We start from the raw sequence: 25626 nt of genomic DNA on the forward strand, positions 1-25626 counted from the left end.
GCAGAACCCGGTGGAGGACACGAAAATTATGAATTTGTCTTCACATCTTCTCCTAAAGCTTCTCATTGGCCGCCTCTGCAGGCAGGTGACCAAAACACACTAACACACACACACACACACACACACACACACACACAGCGTTCTGGCTGAGGGCCTGGCACGGTGTTGGCTGGACGACCTGCCGCCACCTTGGCATCCAAACAGACAGGGCCCATCTGATGAGTGCTGGATTTGTGTTGGGGGGGAGGGGAGTGAAGCAGATGTGGAGGCCCCCCCCCCCCCCCGCCCCAAACACACACACACACACAGGCTGGCTGGGTGAGCGGAAGGATGGTGAGAGAGAGAGTCAGACGGGAGGAGGTGGAGGGGTGAGGGAAGGAGGGAGCCTCTCCCCCCCTTCATCTACCTATCCACACACGCATCCTGGCGGGGGGGGCGGGGGGGGGGGGGGGGGTACAGGTGGAGCTCCCACCTCCTCCCTCTACTGTATCTTCATTAGTAAGAGTTCAGAGTGTTTGAAGGGCAAAAAAACACACACACACACACACACACACACACACACACACACACACACACACACACACACAGTGACTGATGCACCTCTGACTCACACCCACCATCAGCTCTGCTCTTTGTTCTGCTGCCTCCAACCAGCAGCAGAACAACGTGTCCAGTTCCAACTTCTCCAGATCTGAATATTAAAACTGAGACAGCAGAAAACAAAAGGTTTAATTTACATGTTTCTGTTTTTACACTGACTCCTGTCGCTCACTAGATTATCCAAAAACTACATTTCAACATTTCCATAGTTTTCTTGGATCTAGGTATAAAACAAATCTGGCATATTTAGGGGCGCGGTTTCTGTCTGATGTGAAATAACTAAACCAACTAAACATAAAAACTAAATTACATAACATTTGCATTACAAACTGTTCAAAAATCCAATTATATACACAACAAGGGAAATGCACATTTATTGAAATTATATACAAAATGTGCAAATTAGCAAATAACAAAAAATAATAGAGATAAACATAATTTTTCCAGATAAAATTTTACAATAAATAACCAATATATCGTAAAATAATAAGTATGATTCTAGAGAGATCAACAACTACTACTAACAATCAATTCTTAAACCACACAAGGTGATCAATATACTTGTACTTTGTATGTGTCTCATATTGTGATTCAGTGTCTGTGAGGCTTAAATCTATTCAGTTTATTCTTTTTTGCCAATCATGGTACTTATTACTGTTCACAAAGCACCTTAATCTGTAGTAATTGTATGCAATATCTTGTGTACTGTGTACTGTGTAATGTACAAATACTTTGTATGAGGTGGAACGGCAATAAAAGGGAACTTGAAACCGATTTGAACACGTGACCTCTCCTGACATCTTTCTTTTGAGGCCCTTCCTCTAACAAACATCTCAGAGTAGAAGACGTTGACACACAAACCTTCTCGCTCTGTATTTGAGTCTCACGTGGTTCTGATTCTCTGCTGCTGCTCGGAGCTCAAGTGAAAAGTCCCAGGATCAATTCCATTAAACACATTTCGGAAGCCGGGCCCGGGGAGGAGGTGGAACTGCAGTGACAGCTCGGGGAACTCGGTGTCCTCCCTCCGTGATGGCGAATAGATCTCATTAGATGTGGATGGATGAGGCTGCGTTCGGAGCTACATCACCATTTGTTTTCATTACGCAGCCACAAACAACCTCCGCCGGACGGAGCGACAGCGGACGACCACGGAATCGATTTTGTGGAGTGCGTCATTGTTCACGTGAAGTAGAAACTTTCATTGAAACAGAGCAGCTCTCTCCGTTTGTCTGACCAGTTGATTCATGTGTTTATGATGTAAAGAGAGGAGGAATAATTTGCACACACACACACATACAGACTCACACACACTTAGATGCACGACATGTTATTTTTTCTGCCACCAAACCATCTTAGGACCTTCCTGAGTGTGTGTGTGTGTGTGTGTGTGTGTGTGTGTGTGTGTGTGTGTGTACATTTCTATTCTCAGGGCGTGGATTTGCTTTTCTGATCCTGTCACACACGTAAAATATGGAAAAGTACATGAACATGTGAATATGTAAAATGTATAAAAACCATCTCTGTGCACAGTGTGATAGAAGAAACTTCTGGTTCGATTAATGAGATATTACAGGAAGTAAATCTTAGATCAAAATGTAAATAAAAGGTGAAGACAAACCCTGCAGCCGATTATATAAATGTAAAAAGACAAATCACATGATTAAAGTTTCTCCCTTCATAATATGTTAAAACCAAACACAGACAGATTAATATTTGCTGTATATCCTTTAACTGCAGTTGTACAAAACCTTTATCAACTAAATAACAACAAATACAGAAAAACTACTTTTAAATCGACCGATGAATAAACATTTAGTTTGTCCATTCAAACATGAATTAAACCTTTTATTGAAAGTTGAAGTTGACAGTTGATTTATTCACTTTAATGAAAATACTAGAGTCTCAGAAGATTCCAGCTGAAATAAGAATTAAAGCCAGAGGCTCCTTCTTTGCTTTGGCTTTATGCAGAAGCTCTGGGATAAATGGGATTGATTGACTCGGGTTCATCCCTTCGACTGAGCGGCCACTTATGAATCTCAAATATCGCTGGATTTCACGGATAACCCCCCCCCCCCCCCCCCCGACGTTATCTCATGATAACACACAGAGGAGCTACATTATGGATGTTTTAACGGGCCACGGACACAGGAGGGATTTCACCCGCTGCTGCTGAAGCTTTGTCCGACTGTGACAGATGGGTCATTGTGTGTGTAAGAGAATAGTCGACAAACTTATAAGTAAGATACAAGTTTTTAATGACATTATGAAACCATGGGACAAATTTGACTGTAGCGGGTCGTCACAGTCGAAGTATCTAATGTGAAACAAGTCAGGGTCGAGGTCTCTCTGCATCCAGTAGGATTAAAACACGACCTGAGGCTTATGTAGATAAGAAAATAACAATCGCACAGTAGGAAATTGTATTGTTACAATATACTCATTTCCGTTTGGTTTTTAAAAAAATACAACAGAGGCTTAAAACTCATTTGAGATGATAATTGATTATTATCATCAATCGATCAAGTTGCATTAATCTCTCAGTTTTTACATGAGGACTGTGGAGCTGTGGTTTAAAAAGAGACACTTGATAAAACACAATCATAGAAATGGGTGTTTGTATCCCAGACATAACAGTATTAACATTACGTTTTAGGCTGATCACACGTTGCACATGTACAATTTTGAATCTGCAAAGTTACTACTAACTAAAAAACCCTCATGAGCACGGTGGCTTCGCGGCTCCTGAAGAAGTAGAAGCTGCTCTGTCGCAGTCTGGATCCTGAAAAACCTTGTGACAGTGAACTCAGAAGAAGCTGAGAATAAACCTTCCATTCACAGACAGAACAACTGACACAGTGAGAAGTCGGGTGTGATGGATGAGGAGGGTAAACATTTGCAGCATGGTCGTGCTGAACGGGCTCTGGCTCTTTAATACTCTCATTACTGCACCGTGCATTGACTCACGGATCAGTCACGGCTAAATCACAGCTCTGCCTTTGCTTATTCACTCGATGGGGAAATTAATGATGTGGCGAGCCACAGTTAAAACGCTTTCCTTTTTTCTACTGTTGATCCGTTTACCGTTTATTATGGTTTTCTTATTAGATGATGAAAAAGTTTCTCTATTGCGACTTTGGCAGCGAAACAACAGAGATAAAAGCTTTGCTGTGATGTCGGGTGACGTGTGCTGAAGCTGAGGTTCTGGCGCCGGCCACAGTTTGATTCTAGGTTCACAAAACGAATGAAAGTAAAATAATAAAATAGCAAAGAAAGGAAATGGGACAAAATAAGGTTTTACATGAGCAGCAAGACGAGAAGATAACTCAAGAGTGTATAAATACACAACTAAATACATGTACATATATTTATTGTAAATTATACTTGATATATTTGCATTTCAGTTCAGTATCAGTTTTTATCTCCGTCCAACACGTCTAACTAGCCTGCAGAGATCATGTGACCACTCACATGCACGTCCCCCTGGACACAGGTTGTTGGAATAACATCTGTAAACATTTGGTTCAACAGATTTGAAGTTTATTAAAATTCAAGTGTCCATTTTCTTCTTCATGATTAAAGGACCTGGTGTTTCCTTCACTTCTGTTTGAGTTACAATGCAGAAGAGGGTAACTGGTGTATTTATACAGCACTTTTCTAGTCTTGATGACCAATCAGAGTTCTTTACAGTAGTTTTACATCCACCCAATGAGAGCCAGAGGAACATGAGCTGAACGGAGCCGAACGTAAAGTATGTTCATGGACGTTTTCTCACTTACACGTTGTTTGAATCCGATAAAAACCAAGTGAAGCTAGTTTCTTGTGTTTTGAATCGATGCTCTCGATCGGGTTCACTTCACGTAAATCTCTGTTTCCCACAAACACCAGTGTTACATCTGTAGATCATCGTTATTTGTGAATAATCATTTATCTTCACTCTCGTTCTATAGATTCACCTCGTACACTTTTATTATGTACGTGTATCACAGCGGCAGCCATCACTTCCTCCAGCAGAGAATCAACCTGTGATGTTGGAGAAAGACAAAAGGTCACGTGAAGCTTCCCTCGTTTCTTTTTAAACTAAACTCAGAGCTCCTCCATCTTTGTTTGCAGCTCATTCACACGTGTGTATTCCGTGCTGCTGCGTTTGGGATGCAAAACATTTCTAGTGTGAATCTGTGTTGGAACACGTTGATGAAACATTCAGTCAGTAGAGCGATGTGCAGTCACACACTGGGGACGACCCCATGAGGACAGAGCGTCAGAGACAAGATGGCTGCAGACACTTTACTACTGGACGTGTGTGTGTCACAGCAGCAGGAGACAGTTCAACATGAACCACAACATATTTTATTATGTTGCTCACAAACAGAAGTCGATGCACCTTCAGCATTTAGGAGGAATTTAAATGTTGAAGCTGTTGAGGAATGGATGAAAACACTTTGACAGACACAATTATTTTGGCTTTATATTTACATTTCAACTTAAAAAAGGTCAGCACTCTGTTTCATAGTTTTTATAATTTTTTTCCAAATATTAAAATCACATCACTAGGCTGCTGTTGAATAAACCATTTTACAGACAGAATCATTTTGGCTTCATCACATCAAACAGACAAATGTTCATATATGTTGGATCATTTCATATGTGAACAGACTTTATGTGATTAAACATGAATAATGTCTCGTGTGTGAGTTTTAATAAAGTTTGTTGAATGTGAACAATGATCAGCTGTTATTGATAAATGTGTTTTTATGTGGATCTTCATCAGTTTGCTCGACTTCATGGATCCACACAAAATCTAAATGATAGAAAACATTTTCCATTAAATTATAAAACAAACCAAAGATAAAGATCAGAAAATAATACAAATCTTTTTATACACGTGGAAAAGTCGACGGGAGCAGTGTTAATTTTGGCAGCTATTTTTGATTTAGTCTTAGTCTTTTGACGAAAATGCATATTAGTTTTAGTCACCTTTTAGTAATTTTTATCCTTCTTAGTTTTAGTCTAGATTTAGTCACATTTAGTAGCCACATTAAACTCCTTTTCTTCCCTTCTCAGGCCCAGGGACACTGTGTTGTGTCTAAAACTGCATAATAGTCCAGCTTGCAGTACTTAGGTTGTCCATTAGATATCCCTCCTAGCATAGGTCTATAGCAGGGGTCGGCAACCTTTACTTACTTATTTTGCCCCCTTTTCCCCCTAATAAAATGTGTCTGGAGCCGTAAAACATATTTGATAACAAAGCTAATAAAGTTTAATATAAAGTTATACTATACTAAACTATAGTTTGTTGCATTTACGAAATTATAGAACGACAATAAAGAAAACTCTTGACATTTTATTGCTGTTTGTACCTGTTACAACAAAGGAAAACACTGAGCGCTTATGAAGAGAAGAAAATACACAGGCAAGTGTAGGCCTACTTTGAAATAAATTAAACACAGAGCTTTGTAGGGTTATTTGAGTCCTCCCAATATTTGTGGGAAATTTATGAAATAAAAAGAACCCTATTTTGAAATAAATAAAAACATATAGCTGCAGCCTAATAGCTTAAAAATATATATTTAGTTTTAAATGTGAAAACAAAAAGTGAGAGCAGGGCAGACTGGAGGCGGACACAGAAACTGAAGCTCGGTGCAAACCAACTGCAGCTTCTGCTCTGATCAAGACGCTGCTGCGCTGATCTCTGAGCAGCTGAGGCCAGAGAAACTCTGTGTTTTCACTGTTTCCATAGTTAAGAAGCAGCCGGGTCACGTGAACGAGCTCTGATCTTGTGTCTTTGAGCGAGTGAGCGGGGCGGGGCGGGGGCGGGGCGGGGGCGGAGCCTCAGGACCGGTGCGCTATCTGGGGCGCACACACAGACACACACACTCGCCCGCTCCCGACAGCCTGACACGATGATGTTGAAAAAAATGATTGTGACTTAGTCAACCACCAACATTTTCGTCTAGTCAACGAAAGTTAAAACAGATTTAGTCATAGTTTTTATTTTCAAAGATCCGTTTTCGTTACGTCTTCGTCTCGTCATGGAAAAAAGATCGTTAACGAATATTTTTCGTCATAGTTTTCGTCAACGAAATTAACACTGGACGGGAGAAATAAAAATGAGTGAGAAGTAAAAGGAGAAATAAACAAAGCTTTAGAATAACGAGTTTAACTTTTAAACTCAGCAGATTTCTCTTGAAGAAATAAACATGATGAATAAAATCTTTATCTCTAACGTCTCTGATCCAGAGTCACAGAGATTTTCACAGGTAACAGCTTCAAGTGATCTCCAATGTTAAAGTATGGAAACATCTTCTCAGTGAAAGTGTGTTTGAAGGTCTGAATGTGTTTGTTAGTATCAGGATCAGAGAACAACAGTTCTCCTCTGTTCCAGTCCAGTTTCACTCTGATCCTCTGGATCTTCTGCACAGAGAGAAATGATGATCCTGATGGTGACCCTAATTTGTATTTACCTTGATAGAACCCTATACTCCATGTTCTAGACAGTTTGTCTCCCTTCCTCTGTTCAGACTCTGGTCTTACACCCAGTGCCCAGTTTGTACTGTCTCCAACCAGGACGTCCCAGCTGTGAGTCCCTGAGTTAAAACCCTCAGATCCCAGGACTGTGATGAATTGATTAAACCTCTCTGGATTGTCAGGAAGCTTCTGTTTCTTTCCTTGTCTCAAACTGATCAGATCTTCAGACAGGACGAGGAATGGATTAGCAGAGTTTGGGTCCAGAACCACAGGACTGTAGGAGACCACGTCCTTCATCTTGTTCCAGATGTTGAAGCTCAGGTTGCCCAGATGTTTGGCCTTGTCTATCAGAGCTCCTGAGGCCAGCTGTGGATCATCCTGCAGGGGGCGCTGCTTGACTCGTTCCACTGCAGCCTTGTAGTTGAGCAGGAACGAGACGTCTTCAGCTCTCAGCTTGTCCTCTGTGGTCCTGATTGTGTCTGAAAGAGACGTCATGTCTCTGCTCAGAGACTCAATCTTCTCCTTCATCATCCGACTCTTCTGCTTCTCTTCCTCCCTCAGCGCAGCCATCCTGGCCTCCTCTTCCTCCTCGAGAAACTGATGAAGCTTTTTAAACTGCTCCTTGATCTTTGTCTCTGTGAGTCCGGCCTGGACCTTAATGTGTTCTGCTGTTTGTTCAAACTCTAATTTAACACGTTCAAAACTCTGTAACTTCTTCTTCAAGGGCTCCAGAGTTTCCTGAAGCTGCTTCTTGGGTTGTTGTGCAGCTTCATTGATGGGTCTGATTGTGTGGTCAGTGTGTATTTCTGAATCTCTGCAGATGACACACACTGGCTGCTGATGGTCCAGACAGAAGAGTCTGAGTTTCTCTGAGTGCAGACTGCAGAGAGCAGGTGAAGAGCTCTGATCTCTCTCCAGTAAGAAGGCCTCACACAGGTTCTTCAACACCAGGTTACAAGGTGGTTTACGCTTTGAAGATCTACTCTTACAAAGTGGACACAATTTTTCTTCTTTGCCTCTCCACCAGTTCTCCACACAGACTTTACAGAAGCTGTGGCTACATGACAGAAGAACAGGATCTCTGAAGACATCATGACAGACGGAACAGCAGAGATCCTCTTCTGATCTGGAAGCCATTGAGTCTCCAGGTGAAGCTGAAAACAGACAGTCAGTCAGTCACAGCTCCATGAACTTCACTGAGGTTCACTTCTTGTTTACCAATAACAATTCTTCTAAAACCTTTATCTTGATGATGTTCTCCTTGACATCTCTTGCACTTATGTCCTTCCTGAGAGAGGGATCCCTCACACGTGGCTCTCTCTGAGGTTTCTGCCTTCTTTTTACCCTGTTAAAAGTTTTTTTTTGTAGTTTTTCCTTACTCTTGTTGAGGGTTAAGGGCAGAGGATGAAAACCCTATGAGACAAACTTTGATTTGTGAATAAGGGCTATACAAATACGTTTTGATTGATAGAGTTCCCCTCTGAGTCGAGGTGTTTGTTAAACTCACGGTCAGTGTGTGGAGCGTCGGCAGGTTGTAGTTTGACTCTTCTCTCCTGTGGCTGGACTCACTCAGGACGTTTGGTCTGGTTTGGTTCAGTTTGGTTTGGAAGGTGAATGTGATCATCTGGTTTTCAGCCTGCGTCTCTTCAGGGAGGAACAGATGCTTCCTGGTTTCTCTGGTGTGTCGGGACACGATTGTAAAAAGTAACTCAAGCCTTTGATTTGATAACTGGTCAAATGTCATTTGGCAGCAACAAGCTCACACAGACAAGAGACTTGGTTGTAAAATAGCTGCTTGAATTGTTTGTGATCTGCTCTTTGTTCTAAAGTCAGAGATCGTTCTGCTAGAGAGTGAAAGTGTTAACAGGATGTGCGGGGGGGAAGGGGGGGTCTGTGACGTAACTGCAGAGCTGAAGTCGAATTAAAGAGACTGAAGCTAAATGAAAATGTAGCACTTGTCTGGGGCTAGTACTAGAAAAAGTACTAAACATCTACCTAGATTCGAAGGAGAGGTAGGCCTGAGACAAAGAACCGTTTATTGCTTCACAATCGGTCATGTAACAACCACAATATAAAACAGTGTAAAATAAAAAAAGAGAAGTAGATTGTTTGGAAATTGTATGATTCTTATAAAAGAAATCAGTCCTTTCAGTGTGTGTATATGTACAGTTCCCAGGATATAGTCTGATCAGTCCATGAATAGTGTGTGCTTGAAGGTTCCATAATTTCTGTTCTGGTCTTTATTTGTACTGTATCTATAAACTACTTTATTACCTGTCTACCTGACGGGCAGGACTGGAGTCTGATGTCTTCTTGGCAAGCGAATCAGGTTCGGTCTGGATCTTACGGTAGGCCACGATCCGGGTTTAGCTCGCTGTCTCAGCTTTCAGATTCACAGGAAAAGGAAGGAGAAGAGACAATTTATTGATTATGTCTCAAGAAAGTATTAACAACAAATTTGGAACTTTGATGAATAATTACGTTATTAACTTTAACCAAAATGACCACGTCAGTAGTTAGCAAAGATGAAGGATATGGAGTTCAGAGGTTGGCAAACTTCACACTTATGCAACATGAATGAAGACAACATTGTGTTTTAAGAACATTTATTATGAAAATAATAAAAATATAAACATACAAACTAACTAAGTGAACTTAATATATACATGTGAATGTGAGTATAAGTGTGTGAGCGTGTGTGTGTGTGTGTGTGTCTGTGTGAGTGAGTGACAAAGTGTGGTTTCAAAATGGCGGCTGGCCACTAGGAAGACAAAAGACCCCCTGGAGTGTTGGGATCATGGGGCTGAGATCACATGTGTGTGTTGGGGGAGAGGAGTGTGTGAGGTGTTGGTGCCGGTCAGAGGAAGTAGTTAGTTGCATGATCACAGGTTTCAGATTCTTCTAGTCTGCCTAAAAGAAACAATCTATACAAAGTGCAGAATAATCAGTGTCTGTTTTCTAATTCTATTTCTTACATGAGATCTTATTAACTTAATTTCTATATGTGTAACCATTACCTGGGTGCACTCGGATTACATTGAGATGATAGAACAACATCACAGTAATCACTAGTATAACATTAGACTTCACTTGCTTGGAAGCTTGCACTAAATAATAATGTACAAATCAAAACAATAAAGTATTTCACATCATTAAGCAAAGGGCTTATCTGTTTTACACATAATTTTGCAATTATATATTATGTGATAACATCATTACTATATCATGTCACTATACTTGACTTAAACATGAGAATAATTCACAGTGTAACTTGAGCTTCAATTAAGATATGAATTTGCTGTTAAGATTATTTGGCCCTGCCACTTGCATAGGAGACCATTGCTATCCGCTACTAACGCATCCTAGAACATATTCCAAATCACAACGGTGCTAGCCTCAACGTTACCTCCACCATACAGTGAGCACCAGTATGGGGGGGTAACATTCACTCGTTCCGTCTATAACATTAAACATGGTGTTAACTATGAGAACAAGCTGCTAAAGTTCGTTGGAAATATTTATAATCACTATGTTATCACTCCGATTGGTTTTAACGAGGTAATCTTTCAAATAGCAACTTAGAAACAGTATTAGTTCTCTCCAAAGTTCGCTAGCATGATGCTAGCAGTGACTAGCTAACCGTGTTCACTCACCTGAGTTTCCAGTACCGGGGGATCACTTCAGTTGACTCTCAGGTTGGACGTCTAGTTGCAGGATCACCGTTTAGTCTGTGGTGATATGTCGAGTTGTTGCTGGAGCTTCTGTCTCTGCACGTTTCACGGGAAGATCTCAGAAGGAAAACAAGACTTCTTCTTCGTGGGGAGTTGGTTTGAGCGTAACGAATAGTGCGCCCCCCTTTGGCAATAACTTGTACTACTCCTGAGGTCAGTAGTCTTGATTTGATGAGGGTAACAGACAAATGTTCACAATGTCAGAAAATGGAAAGATGGTTTTATTAATTCAAATCAGCTCAAGTTTGTTCATTAATTTGTGTGAGAGTGAAGTAAAAAGTAAGACATCATCAAATGATTGTAATTTTGTTGTGATTATTATACCTTAAGTGGGACAGCATTATATGATGTGACTTTGGGAATTCAATAAATCAGAAACATATTTAATATGAATATTTAATAATGACTTTACTTTACATTTAAACTACCTCTTGACACCAGCCTTCAAAGGAAGGAGAAGAGACAATTTATTGATTAAGTCTCATGAAAGTATTTACTAGAAATTTGGAACTTTGATGAATAATTAAATTATTCAATTTAATTTACCATGTCAGTAGTTAGCAAAGATTACGGATATGGAGGTCAGAGGTTGGCAAACTTCACACTTATGCAACATTAATGAAGACAACATTTGTGTTTAAGAAAAACGTTTATTTTGAAAATAATAAAAGTATAAACACACAAACTAACTAAGTGTACTTAATACCCTCAGAAGAATCAACTTGGTCATGTGTTTGGTTAGTTAATTAGAATTATGTTTCCATTAAATGAATTAATCGTGTTTATTTTCATTACATGACTCGTTCTTGTTTGATGTTCATGACTTAAAGACATTTCTGATGAATATAATTCAATCATGTCAACCTAATGAGAATGAGGTCCTTCAAATCAATGAATCCAACATGGTTAGCTGATGCACTTTACTGATCGGACACTGAAAACGTTTGAATAGACGTGAGTGGAACATTTCATGGAAGTTAACCGACTAACCAGCACCAGCACTGGAACTCTCACCTGCTCGTTTGGCATCCTTGATATTAAGCTGAGTTATTCAGATATATTAATTTATTCAGTTAAATAGGGTGAGTAATAAATAGTAATTAATCGACATTTGTGAGACATTTCTCAGTTAGTCCCTCGTGTTTCTCACAGTTAGCGCTAGCTTAACTTTGCTATGGCTAGGTTTTAGTTATGTGTGTGTGCGTTTGTGTTCAACACCAGTGAGTCCGAGGGATGCCAGGATGTAGTCGCAGTCACGGTAAACAGTTGTGATTAGAGTGGTGAAGTTACTGTAGGTCATTATCATTGTCCAGAGAAGCTTTGTTGGAAGTTTATTAAAATTCAAGTGTCCATTTTCTTCTTCATGATTCAAGGACCTTCAGTTCTGTTTGAGTTGCAATGCAGAAGATGTTATCCCAACACCACAGAGAGGGGGCGCTGCAGCAGTCAACTGGAGTCTCAGCGAAGAAGAAATGAGACAGTTGAGTTTTGAAAGAGGAAAATTTAAAACCCGACGGTGTAAAACAGAAATGAATGAAACCAACGAGAGCCAGAGGAACATGAGCTGAACGGAGCCGAACTTAAAGTAGGTTCATGGACGTTTTCTCACTTACACGTCGTTTAAATCCGATAAAAACCAATTGAAGCTAGTTTCTTGTGTTTTGAATCGATGCTCTTGGTCGCGCTCACTTCACTTAAATCTCTGTTTCCCACAAACACCAGTGTAAAATCTGTTGATCTCTGTTATTCGTGAATAATCATTTATTTTCACTCTCGTTCTATAAATTCACCGCGTACATTTTTATTTGACAGTTTTTTTATTTTACATCATCACATTTAGCTTCAGTAAAGAAAAGCTCCACAGTCACTGGGCTACATTGAGGATGATGAATATGAATATGACAGTATTATGTTGATTCTAATGTACTGTATGTGTACCTGTGGTGTTATACACAGGGCCGGCCCTAGCCCATTTGGCACTCTAGGCAAGCTTCACTCCTAGCGCCCCCCCACCCCCCCCTCCTATTTTTTATTTTTCATTTTTCCTAAACAATTTTCCATGAAAACTTATATAAAATAATTTCTTTCTTCGTCGAAGTTGACAAACACACTCTAACCATACACCTCAATGTGCTAGCATGTTCTGACAACCCCAAGGTGGTACGTACCCCTTCCGTTTTTGGCTCATTTTACCCTAATGTTAGATACATTTTTTAATGTCAAAATATTAGTTAGAGATATATTTAATGGGTCCCAAGATTGATACCACAGCAACAAAGTATATCTGTAGAATACAGCATGACTGCAGCAGCAATAACGACACAGAGCCTTCAGTTCCTCATCCAGACTGCATCTTATTCAAATTAACACAATTTCAAGTACAAGCATTTCTCTGAGTGTAACTGCATTTTAAAGTGCATAAAACATACATTCAATTATTATGGTGTCTCTTTACTTCAAACATCTTAATACACATATTCACTCACAGAAATATAAACATTTACAATAAAGACCTATTGAACATTGGCTTATAACTGGTCTTTATAAGGCACAATAACAATACATGACTTAATTACAGAGTTTGTGTGTGTCGGAGCTGAACTACACACTGTAAAGTAAACAATAAACTAGCCTGCATCATTAAATCTGACCCATGATATGATGGACTCCACTACACCTATTAATTAATGTGCATCTCCCTTTTTAAATGCATAAATATGAACATGCAGCAGTTTGTGTGGGTGAAGCTGCTGAAGTGAAGTTAATCCAACCGCTGCAGTGAACAGACACAAAGATGAACTTTATATTTCATCAATTAAAGATAACAAAGACAAAATAAACAGTAATTATATGTTCAAAATACGTCATAGTGACAAAGGTGAGAGAATCAGTAACAGCATCGAACATGGTAAAGTTCAAATTTCTATTTTTTATTGTATTATCATCATTGTAGAGGATAAAGAAACTACAAGAATGAAATCTTCCATCTCCCCATTAAGAGGCGGTGGTCTAGAGGCCGAAACTTGGACTATGGGCAGAGAAGGTCTCTGGTTCGTCTCTGGTTCGACTCCACGGAGAGACAACAAAAGACGAACCTGGATTGATCTGTCCAAAAATCCAAGAGTCTCCCTACCCTGTCTAGTGCCCCTGAGCAAGGCACCTTACTCCCCCAACATCTGCTCCCCGAGCGCCGTACATGGTCGCTCACTGCTCTGTGTGTACTGCACCAGATGGGTCAAAAGCAGAGATTACATTTCCCTACCTGCATGACTGTGCATGTGTTTGGGACGAATAAATGCATCTTATCTCATCAATAGTTAATTCATAAAAAACCTTTTTTTTTTAAAGATTACATACCCCCCCCGATGGTAACTGCATGTCAGACATACACTAAATATATAGAAAATAAAAAATATATAGAAAATAATCTCTGATACTTTTTTATTGTGTTTAATTAATCAAACTATGACCCTTGGCCTGTTTGTAGACGAAACATGGAGAACGTCACTAATTCAACGTGTACTTTATAATTTGTTGAATTGTGTGGCGGCCATGACCTTCACTTTAACGGCCTCAAGAATGGTGGCTAATGGTTAATGTTAGATTACAAGGGTAATGCTAATGTAAGCGAGGCTAATGCTACCTAGCAAGCGGATGCTCAGTTTGCTCTTTAACCAAACGATGTGAGACCAGAAACATGACAATGAGGTAAAAGTGTGATTCTGTGTGAAAAGTAATCACAGTTAACTGAGACTCCACCACAGAGTGATGATGTCATCACGTTGTTTCACTGAATCTACCCTGAATGTAGATCTCCAGCTCCAGACCAGAGTTTGTGACAGCAGCATTTCTACTGATGTGTGAGTTTAAATAAAGTTTGTTGAATGTGAACAATGATCAGCTGTTATTGACAAATGTGTTTTTATTTGGATCTTCATCAGTTTGCTCGACTTCATGGATCCACACAAAATCTAAATGAGAGAAAACATTTTCAATGAAAATAAAAAACCAACCAAAGATAAAGATCAGAAAATGATGATAATAATAATAGAATAACGAGTGTAACATTTAAATTCAGCAGATTTCTCTCCAAGAAATAAACATGATGAATACATTTTTTATCTCTAACTCCTCTGGTCCAGCATCACAGAGACTTTCATAGGTAACAGCTTCACTGGGTGATGACCATCTACAATTTGAAAGATTGGAAACATCTTCTGAGTGAAAGTGTGTGTTAAGGTGTGAATGTGTTTGTTAGTATCAAGATCATAGAACAACAGTTCTCCTCTGTTCCAGTCCAGTTTCACTCTGATCCTCTGGATCTTCTTCACAGAGAGATCAGTTGATCCTGATCGTGACAATGCTCTGGTTCTACCTGAATCGAACCTTAGTCTCCAGTGTTCATACATCCTCTCTCCCTTCCTCACGATAGACTCCGGTATTACACCCAGTGACCAGCTTTGACTTTTTTCAACCAGGACGTCCCAGCTGTGAGTCCCTGAGTTAAAACCCTCAGATCCCAAGACCATTGGAAAAGGACAAAACCTCTCTGGATTATCAGGAACATCCTGTTCCTCTCCTCGTCTCAAACTGGTCAGATCTTCGGAAGGGACGAGTAGATGATGAGCAGAGTTTGGGTCCAGAACCACAGGACTGTAGGAGACCACGTCTTTCATCTTGTTCCAGATGTTGAAGCTCAGGTTGCCCAGATGTTTGGCCTTGTCAATCAGAGCTCCTGAGGCCAGCTGTGGATCATCCATGAGGGGGTGCTGTTGAACTCGTTCCACTGCAGCCTTGTAGTTGAGCAGGAACAAGACGTCTTCAGCTCTCAGCTCGTCCTCTATGGTCCTGATGGTGTCTGAAAGAGCCGTCATGTCTCTGCTCAGAGCCTCAATCTTCTCCTTCATCATCCGACTCTTCTGCTCCTCTTCCTCCCTCAGTGCAACCATCCTGGCCTCCTCTTCCTCCTCCAGAAACTGATGAAGCTTTTTGAACTGCTCCTTGATCTGCGTCTCTGTGAGTCCGGCCTGGACCTTAATGTGTTCCGCTGTTTGATCAAACTTTACTTTAACACGTTTAAAACTCTGAAACTTCTTCTTCAAGGGCTCCAGAGTTTCCTGAAGCTGCTTCTTGTGTTGTTCTGCAGCTTCATTGATGGGTCTGTTTCTGTGGTCGGTGTGTTTCTCTGAATCTCTGCAGATGACACACACTGGCTCCTGATGGTCCAGACAGAAGAGTCTGAGTTTCTCTGAGTGCAGACTGCAGAGAGCAGGTGAAGAGCTCTGATCTCTCTCCAGTATGAAGGCCTCACACAGGTTCTTCAACACCAGGTTACAAGGTGGTTTACGCTTTGAAGATCTACTCTTACAAAGTGGACACAATTTTTCTTCTTTGTCTCTCCACCAGCTCTTCACACAGTCTTTACAGAAGCTGTGGCTACATGACAGAAGAACAGGATCTCTGAAGACATCATGACAGACGGAACAGCAGAGATCCTCTTCTGATCTGGAGGCCATTGAGTCTCCAGGTGAAGCTGAAAACAGACAGTCAATCAGTCACAGCTCCAAGAACTTCACTGAGGTTCACTTCTTGTTTACCCATATCAATGCTGCTAAAACCTTTATCTTGATGAAGTTCTTCATTACACTTGACATCTATTGCACTTATGTCCTTCCTGGGAGATGGAACCCTCAGATGTGGCTCTCTCTGAGGTTTCTACCTTCTTTTTACCCTGTTAAAAGGTTTTTTTAGTAGTTTTTCCTTACTCTTGTTGAGGAGGGCAGAGGATGTAACACCAAATTCACAAAATTGTGATTTGTGAATATATTAAAGAGACTGAAGCTAAATGCAAATGTAGCACTTGTCTGGGGCTAGTACTAGAAAAAGTACTAAACATCTACCTAGATTCGAAGGAGAGGTCGGCCTGAGACAAAGAACAGTTTATTGCTTCACAATCGGTCATGTAACAACCACAATATAAAACAGTGTAAAATAAAAAAAGAGAAGTAGATTGTTTGGAAATTGTATGATTCTTATAAAAGAAATCAGTCCTTTCAGTGTGTGTATATGTACAGTTCCCAGGATATAGTCTGATCAGTCCATGAATAGTGTGTGCTTGAAGGTTCCACCAGTTCTGTTCTGGTTCGGGTCTTTATGTGTACTGCATCTATAAACTACTTAATTACCTGTCTACCTGACGGGCAGGACTGGAGTCTGATGTCTTCTTGACAAGCGAATCAGGTTCGGTCTGGATCATACAGTAGGCCACGATCCGGGTTTAGCTCGCTGTCTCAGCTTTCAGATTCACAGGAAAAGGAAGGAGAAGAGACAATTTATTGATTATGTCTCAAGAAAGTATTAACAACAAATTTGGAACTTTGATGAATAATTACGTTATTAACTTTAACCAAAATGACCACGTCAGTAGTTAGCAAAGATGAAGGATATGGAGTTCAGAGTTTGGCAAACTTCACACTTATGCAACATTAATAAAGACACTTGTGTTTAAAAAAAACATTTATTATAAAAATAATAAAAATATAAACATACAAAATAACTTACTATATACATGCTAATGGGAGTATACGTGTGCTAGTGTGTGTGTATGTTTGTGTGAGTGACAAAGTGTGGTTTCAAAATGGCGGCTGACCACTATGAAGACAAAAGACCCCCTGGAGTGTTGGGATCATGGGGCTGAGATCACATGTGTGTGTTGGGGGAGAGGAGTGTGTGAGGTGTTGCTGCCGGTCAGAGGAAGTAGTTAGTTGCATGATCACAGGATTCAGATTCTTCTAGTCTGCCTAAAAGAAACAATCTATACAAAGTTCAGAATAATCAGTGTCTGTTTTCTAATTCTATTTCTTACATGAGATCTTATTAACTTAATTTCTATATGTGTAACAATTACCTGGGTGCACTCAGATTACATTGAGATGATAGAACAACATCACAGTAATCACTAGTATAACATTAGACTTCACTTGCTTGGAAGCTTGCACTAAATAATAATGTACAAATCAAAACAATAAAGTATTTCACATCATTAAGCAAAGGGCTTATCTGTTTTATACATCCTTTTTCAGTTATATATTATGTGATAACATCATTACTATATCATGTCACTATACTTGACTTAAACATGAGAATAATTCACAGTGTAACTTGAGCTTCAATTAAGATATGCATTTGCTGTTAAGATTATTTGGCCCTGCCACTTGCATAAAAGACCATTGCTATCCGCTACTAACGCATCCTAGAACATATTCCAAATCACAACGCTGCTAGCCTCAACGTTACCTCCACCATACAGTGAGCACCAGTATGGGGGGGTAACATTCACTCGTTCCGTCTATAACATTAAACATGGTGTTAACTATGAGAACAAGCTGCTAAAGTTCGTTGGAAACATTGATCATCACTATGTTATCACTCCGATTGGTTTTAACGAGGTAATCTTTCAAATAGCAACTTAGAAACAGTATTAGCTCTCTCCAAAGTTCGCTAGCATGATGCTAGCAGTGACTAGCTAACCGTGTTCACTCACCTGAGTTTCCAGTACCGGGGGATCACTTCAGTTGACTCTCAGGTTGGACGTCTAGTTGCAGGATCACCGTTTAGACTGTGGTGATATGTCGAGTTGTTGCTGGAGCTTCTGTCTCTGCACGTTTCATGGGAAGGTCTCAGGAGGTAAACAGGACTTCTTCTTCGTGGGGAGTTGGGTTGAGCATATTTAATAGTGCGCCCCCCTTTGGCAATAACTTGTACTACTCCTGAGGTGAGTAGACTTGATTTCATGAGGGTAACAGACAAATGTTCACAATGTCAGAAAAGGAAAAGATGGTTTTATTAATTCAAATCAGCTCAGGTTTGTTCATTAATTTGTGTGAGAGTGAAGTCAAAAGTAAGACATCATCAAATGACTGTAATTTTGTTGTGATTATTATACCTTAAGTGGGACAGCATTATATGATGTGACTTTGGGAATTCAATAAATCAGAAACATATTTAATATGAATATTTAATAATGACTTTACTTTCCATTTAAACTACCTCTTGACACCAGCCTTCAAAGGAAGGAGAAGAGACAATTTATTGATTAAGTCTCATGAAAGTATTTACTAGAAATTTGGAACTTTGATGAATAATTAAATTATTAAATTTAATTTACCATGTCAGTAGTTAGCAAAGATTACGGATATGGAGGTCAGAGGTTGGCAAACTTCACACTTATGCAACATTAATGAAGACAACATTTGTGTTTAAGAAAAACGTTTATTTTGAAAATAATAAAAGTATAAACACACAAACTAACTAAGTTTACTTAGTAAACTCAGAAGAATCAACTTGGTCATGTGTTTGATTAGTTAACAAGAATTATGTTTCCATTAAATGAATTAATTGTGTTTATGTTCATAACATGACTCGTTCTTGTAATCACTAGTATAACATTAGACTTCACTTGCTTGGAAGCTTGCACTAAATAATAATGTACAAATCAAAACAATAAAGTATTTCACATCATTAAGCAAAGGGCTTATCTGTTTTATACATCCTTTTTCAGTTATATATTATGTGATAACATCATTACTATATCATGTCACTATACTTGACTTAAACATGAGAATAAATCACAGTGTAACTTGAGCTTCAATTAAGATATGCATTTGCTGTTAAGATTATTTGGCCCTGCCACTTGCATAAAAGACCATTACTATCCGCTACTACATTTCTGATGAATATAATTCATGTCAACCTAATGAGAATGAGGTCCTTCAAAACAATGAATCCAACATGGTTAGCTGATGCACTTCACTGACCGGATACTGAAAAAGTTTGAATAGACGGGAGTGTAACATTTCATGGATGTTAACCGACTAACCAGCACCAGCACTGGAACTCTCACCTGCTCGTTTGGCATTCTTGATATTTAGGTGAGTTATTCAGATATATTAATTATTTCAGTTTAATAGGGTGAGTAATAAATAGTACTTCTTTCAGACAACTCACGTTCGATCATGTAATATATTTATTACAACAGATTTAGTGTTTGGGCGTCTAGGCTCCAACTTAATCACTCCCCCATATGATTACACAGGAATGATGGGAGTGATGAGCAAATACTTGTAACCCCCCCGTTGGAGCCTACAGGTGGATGCTGGGGTGGTGGAGGGACTGTAGCAACAGGTACTGCAGCAGCAGTGCAAGCAAGAGGGGTTGATGGGAAATGTTTCTCTGGTTAAATAGTCCACCTGATAAGGTGGGTGTGTATTATAGATGGTTGTGGAGATTGAGTACAAAAACATATTTAATCGACGTTTGTGAGACATATCTCAGCTAGTCCCTTGAGTTTCTCACAGTAAGCGCTAGCTTAATTTTGCTATGGCTAAGTTTTACTTATGTGTGTGTGTGTTTCTGTGTTCAACAGGAGCGAGTCCGACGGGGGGGGGGCCAGGATGTAGTCGCAGTCAAGGTAAACGATGCTGGTGTAAAACAGAAATGAATAAAAGCAACAAGAGCCAGAGGAACATGAGCTGAACGGAGCCGAACTTAAAGTAGGTTCATGGACGTTTTCTCACTTACACGTCGTTTGAATCGGATAAAACCAAGTGAAGCTAGTTTCTTGTGTTTTGAATCGATCGTCTCGGTCGCGTTCACTTCACTTAAATATCTGTTTCCCTTAAACACCAGTTTAACATCTGTTGATCTTTGTTATTTGTGAATAATCATTTATTTTCACTCTCATTCAATAAATTCCCCTCGTACACTATAAAGATCAGAAAAGGATGATAATAATAATAGAATAACGAGTTTAACATTTAAATTCAGCAGATTTCTCTTAAAGAAATAAACATGATGAATAAAATCTTTATCTCTAACGGCTCTGATCCAGCGTCACAGAGACATTCACAGGTAACAGCTTCAAGTGACCTCTAATGCCAAAGAATGGAAACATCTTCTGAGTGAAAGTGTGTGTTAAGGTGTGAATGTGTTTGTTAGTATCAGGATCAGAGAACGACAGCTCTCCTCTGTTCCAGTCCAGTTTCACTCTGATCCTCTGGATCTTCTGCACAGAGAGAACAGATGATCCTGATGGTGACCCTGCTGAGTATTTACCTTCATAGAACCCTATTCTCCATGTTTCAGACAGATCTAGTCCCTTCCTCTTGACAGACTCTGCTGACACACCCAGCGTCCAGTGTGTACTGTCTCCAACCAGGACGTCCCAGCTGTGAGTCCCTGAGTTAAAACCCTCAGATCCCAGGACTGAGGTGTATCGATCAAACCTCTCTGGATTGTCAGGAAGCTTCTGTTTCTCTCCTCGTCTCAAACTGATCAGATCTTCAGACAGGACAAATACTGGATGAGCAGAGTTTGGGTCCAGAACCACAGGACTGTAGGAGACCACGTCCTTCATCTTGTTCCAGATGTTGAAGCTCAGGTTGCCCAGATGTTTGGCCTGGTCTATCAGAGCTCCTGAGGCCAGCTGTTGATCATCCAGCAGGGGGCGCTGCTTGACTCGTTCCACTGCAGCCTTGTAGTTGAGCAGGAACGAGACGTCTTCAGCTCTCAGCTCGTTCTCTGTGGTTCTGATTGTGTCTGAAAGAGACGTTATGTCTCTGCTCAGAGACTCAATCTTCTTCTTCATCATCCAACTCTTCTGCTCCTCTTCCTCCCTCAGTGCAGCCATCCTGGCCTCCTCTTCCTCCTCCAGAAACTTATGAAGCTTTTTAAACTGCTCCTTGATCTGTGTCTCTGTGAGTCTGGCCTGGACCTTAATGTGTTCTGCTGTTTGTTCAAATTCTACTTTAACACGTTCAAAACTCTGTAACTTCTCCTTCAAAGGCTCCAGAGCTTCCTGAAGCTGCTTCTTGGGTTGTTGTGCAGCTTCATCGATGGGTCTGAATCTGTGGTCAGTGTGTTTTTCTGAATCTCTGCAGATGAGACACACTGGCTGCTGATGGTCCAGACAGAAGAGTCTGAGTTTCTCTGAGTGCAGACTGCAGAGAGCAGGTGAAGAGCTCTGATCTCTCTCCAGTAAGAAGGCCTCACACAGGTTCTTCAACACCAGGCTAACAGGTGGTTCTGACTTTGAAGATCTTCTCTTACAAAGTGGACACTCTTTTACTTCTTTCTCTTTCCACCAGCTCTTCACACAGTCTTTACAGAAGCTGTGGCTACATGACAGAATGACAGGATCTCTGAAGACATCATGGCAGACGGAACAGCAGAGATCCTCTTCTGATCTGGAAGCCATTGAGTCTCCAGGTGAAGCTGAAAACAAACAGTCAGTCAGTCACAGCTCCATGAACTTCACTGAGGTTCACTTCCCCTCTGAGTCGAGGTGTTTGTTAAACTCACGGTCAGTGTGTGGAGCGTCGGCAGGTTGTAGTTTGACTCTTCTCTCCTGTAGCTGGACTCACTCAGGACGTTTGTTCTGGTTTGGTTCAGTTTGGTTTGGAAGGTGAATGTGATCGTCTGGTTTTCAGCCTGCGTCTCTTCAGGGAGGAACAGATGCTTCCTGGTTTCTCTGGTGTGTCAGGACACGGTCGTAAAAAGAAATTCCAGCCTTGGATTTGATAACTGGTCAAAAGTCATTCTGCAGCAACAAGTTCACACAGAGAAGAGGCTTGGTTGTAAAATAGTTGCTTGCATATGATTGTGATCTGCTCAGTGTTCAAAGTTCAGAGGGCGTTCTGCTACTGTAAAGACAAGTTATTATAAAATATCAACTTTGTAAAGAAGAGGTGTGTGTCAGATGTTAAGCGTGTTGGTTTATCCTAAATAAATCGGACACTGTTTACTGTTTTGCATTTTGCATTTCACTTTTTACTTCACTTTTTATATCTTTTATCTTTCATATATTTTTATTCAGAAATGTTTGTCAAAATAAATTCTACTTTGTATAAATATTGGAAAAAAGTGAGTAAATAAGAAGTAAACAGTGAGTAAATATATACTGGTTTTCTATTTTTTATTGCTTTTCCTATGTATGTTGTATTTATTGCGTTTTATGTTTCTATGTTCATTGTATGCACCAATAACCAGAGCAAATTCCTTGTAGGTGTAAACCTATTTGGCAATAAAATACTTCTGATTCTGATTCTGAATATGAGAAGAGCTGAACTCGGTTGGTTCAATCAAGTATTTATTTAGGAAGCAATGAAAGGTAACAATCGGCAAAGCAATGGGCATCAAACAAGTCGCATCAGAACACGAGACCCTCAAACAGCCGGCGCCTGTCTATTTTATAACAGTAGGTCTTGGTTCTTCCTCCTCGGAAGTGCACAGGCGTAGGCCATCCTCTTGGTATCGGAATAAGGACGTGACAAGGAGCCACTCCCAAGGCCTTGACACAGCTGATGGCATGTGGGCCAATGGTGTTGACAATTGGAGAAAAGATTATTGTGTTCTTGCTATTTCAAAACAATGTTCTCTTTGTACAGATATTCAAAACAATTTAACCAAAACAACGAAATAAAACTGTGACGCAGACACATTCTAAATTTCAAGATTTTAACACTTGGAAGGAAAAGGTTATTATTAATCATTTGCATCAAGGCCTTATCTGGCTCAAACTGTTTCTATCTTTATTCATTTAGAGTTGAGTCAGACAGAGAATATAGCTAAAATATTGAAATCCTGACACAGATCCTATAGCCAAAAGTCTGGAAGTAAAGGGGTGGGGGGGGGGGGGGGGGGGGGGGGACAAATGGACATGATGTCAGAAAATGAAAGATGGTTTTATAAATTCAAATCAGCTCAAGTTTGTTCATTAATTTGTGTGTGAGTGAAGTAAAAAGTATGACATCATCAAATGAGTGTACATTTTGTAGTTATTATTATGTCTTAAGTGTGACAGCATTATATGGAGGGACTTTGGGCATTCAATAAATGTGGCTTTCACAAACATATTTAATATGAATATTTAATAATAACTTTAGTTTACATTAAAGCTACCTCTTGGCACCAGCCTTCAAAGGAAGAAAAAGAGAAAATTTCTCGATTAAGTCTCATGAAAGTATTAATTAGAAATTTGGAACTTTGATGAATAATTAAATTATTAACTTTAAGCTAAATGACCACTTCAGTAGTTAGCAAAGATGAAAAATATGGAGGTCTGAGGTTGGCAAACTTCACACTTATGCAACATTAATGAAGACAACATTTGTGTTTTAAGAAAAACAATTATTATAAAACTAATAAAAATATAAACATACAAACTAATTAAATGAACTTACTATATACATGTGAATGTGAGTATAAGTGTGCTAGCGTGTGTGTATGTTTGTGTGAGTGACAAAGTGTGGTTTCAAAATGGCGGCTGGCCTCTATGAAGACAATAGTTCCCCTGGAGTGTTGGGATCATGTGTGTGAGGTGTTGGTGCCGGTCAGAGGAAGTAGTTAGTTGCATGATCACAGGATTCAGATTCTTCTAGTCTGCCTAAAAAAAAACAATCTACACAAAGTGCAGAATAATCAGTGTCTGATTATTCTGCACTTTGCATGAGTAATTCTATTTCTTACATGAGATCTCATTAACCCCCATTTCTATATGTGTAACCATTACCTGGGTGCACTCAGATTACATTGAGATGATAGTAGGGATGGGCATAATTAATCGACGATCGATTAATTGATCATTAAGAATTTCGTCGATGACTTTTTTTTTTTACTCGAGGAAAACTATTCCTCGGTCAGTCACAGCTCCAGGAACTTCAGTGAGGTTCACTTCCCCTCTGAGTCGAGGTGTTTGTTAAACTCACGGTCAGTGTGTGGAGTGTCGGCAGGTTGTAGTTTGACTCTTCTCTCCTGTAGCTGGACTCACTCAGGACGTTTGGTCTGGTCTGGTTTGGTTTAGTTTGGTTCGGAAGGTAAATGGGATCGCCTGGTTTTCAGCCTGCGTCTCTTCAGGGAGGAACAGATGCTTCCTGGTTTCTCAGGTGTGTCAGGAGAGGGAGCAGCTTGAGATGCTGGATGATTAAACCTGCAGACAGAAAACTATGAACCCCCCTTACTGACTGAACACTAACACTTTAACTCATAACTGCCTGATTCATCTGCCTGCCTGTGTCTTTACACTGTAAACATGAGTTTAATTACATTCATATATTTTTATATTTTTATATATTGAAGTATTACCTGGGTCAGTGTGAAATATATACTTTTTTCTAGATTAAGATGTAATTTCCTAGACTAGAACGTGAACATTTCAGGTTTCTTTTTTTCACACAGGTTTCAACCCATGGTATTCGGTTCTAGTTGAGAAGGTAACTTGCTGAAATTGAATGAGCAGCATATACATTCCTTAATATTCAAATGTTAAAGTGCAATAAATAATATAAATGGGAAAGTGCAAACGCTTCCTCAAGCTGCAGGAACAGTTGAGTTAATATATTCTGAACAAGTTTCCTCAAAACAATTTCTTGTCATCACTGAACTGATCAAACCTTTTTAAATTCAAAGTGAGATGATCCTTGTGTGTAAGAACATTTCCTGAACCTTTAATCGTACAACTCGATTCCGTGTGAAAACCTGTGACGAACACGGGGTATGATAATTGTAAGAACAGCACTGAGGGGGGGGGAAGTCAGGGTTAACATTCTTGGGGTATTGCATTTTGCTGCACTTCTGCTCCCTCAACAATGTCGTGCCTCATCGGGGCCACAATCCTCAGCGACCGTAGGGCCGAGCGGGGCGACAGCTGCCGGGCCAGAAAAACAACGGACGCCACTTTCCCTCCATGCGAACCTCATGAGAAATTCCTGGAATGGCGGCGATTGTAATGTGGCCCTATACAGTTACATAATGAGGGCGCTTCATAAACATAATC

General features: G+C 40.0%; 2 protein-coding genes across 5 annotated transcripts; both read right to left on the bottom strand.

Annotated features, from left to right (window-relative positions):
* Positions 1-4924: 4924 nt before the first annotated feature.
* On the bottom strand, positions 4925-18510 carry LOC128451541 (E3 ubiquitin-protein ligase TRIM35). Of its 3 annotated transcripts, none has more exons than XM_053435406.1 (5): positions 18340-18510; positions 16982-17090; positions 8573-8741; positions 8305-8410; positions 4925-8219 (listed from the first exon to the last, which is right to left on the bottom strand). In XM_053435406.1, the coding sequence occupies exons 2-5, from the start codon at positions 17050-17052 to the stop codon at positions 6820-6822; spliced, it is 1746 nt and encodes a 581-aa protein (XP_053291381.1). In that variant the 5' UTR covers positions 17053-17090; positions 18340-18510; the 3' UTR covers positions 4925-6819. The 3 variants fall into 3 exon arrangements, with proteins under 3 accessions (XP_053291381.1, XP_053291383.1, XP_053291382.1); XM_053435408.1 differs by lacking the exon at positions 18340-18510 and adding an exon at positions 9340-9448; XM_053435407.1 differs by lacking the exons at positions 16982-17090; positions 18340-18510 and adding exons at positions 9340-9448; positions 10719-10888.
* On the bottom strand, positions 13131-22488 carry LOC128451543 (E3 ubiquitin-protein ligase TRIM39). Of its 2 annotated transcripts, none has more exons than XM_053435409.1 (2): positions 22155-22480; positions 13131-16329 (listed from the first exon to the last, which is right to left on the bottom strand). In XM_053435409.1, exon 2 carries the CDS (start codon positions 16310-16312, stop codon positions 14921-14923), a length of 1392 nt encoding a protein of 463 aa, XP_053291384.1. In that variant the 5' UTR covers positions 16313-16329; positions 22155-22480; the 3' UTR covers positions 13131-14920. The 2 variants fall into 2 exon arrangements, with proteins under 2 accessions (XP_053291384.1, XP_053291385.1); XM_053435410.1 differs by lacking the exon at positions 13131-16329 and adding an exon at positions 19048-22067 and having other exon boundaries at positions 22155-22488.
* Positions 22489-25626: the final 3138 nt, after the last annotated feature.

The sequence above is a fragment of the Pleuronectes platessa genome, chromosome 11 (genome assembly GCF_947347685.1).
Source record: "Pleuronectes platessa chromosome 11, fPlePla1.1, whole genome shotgun sequence".
Lineage (NCBI taxonomy): Eukaryota > Metazoa > Chordata > Actinopteri > Pleuronectiformes > Pleuronectidae > Pleuronectes > Pleuronectes platessa.

Coding starts and splice junctions, on each gene's coding strand:
- LOC128451543 (XM_053435409.1), bottom strand. CDS start 16,312: ATGGCCTCCAGATCAGAAGAGGATCTCTGCTGTTCCGTCTGTCATGAT.
- LOC128451541 (XM_053435406.1), bottom strand. CDS start 17,052: ATGATCCAGACCGAACCTGATTCGCTTGTCAAGAAGACATCAGACTCC. Junction 8,742..16,981: donor CCTGCCCGTCAGGTAGACAG/GTAATTAAGTAG, acceptor CCGACACACCAG/AGAAACCAGGAAGCATCTGT. Junction 8,411..8,572: donor CGACGCTCCACACACTGACC/GTGAGTTTAACA, acceptor AACTTTTAACAG/GGTAAAAAGAAGGCAGAAAC.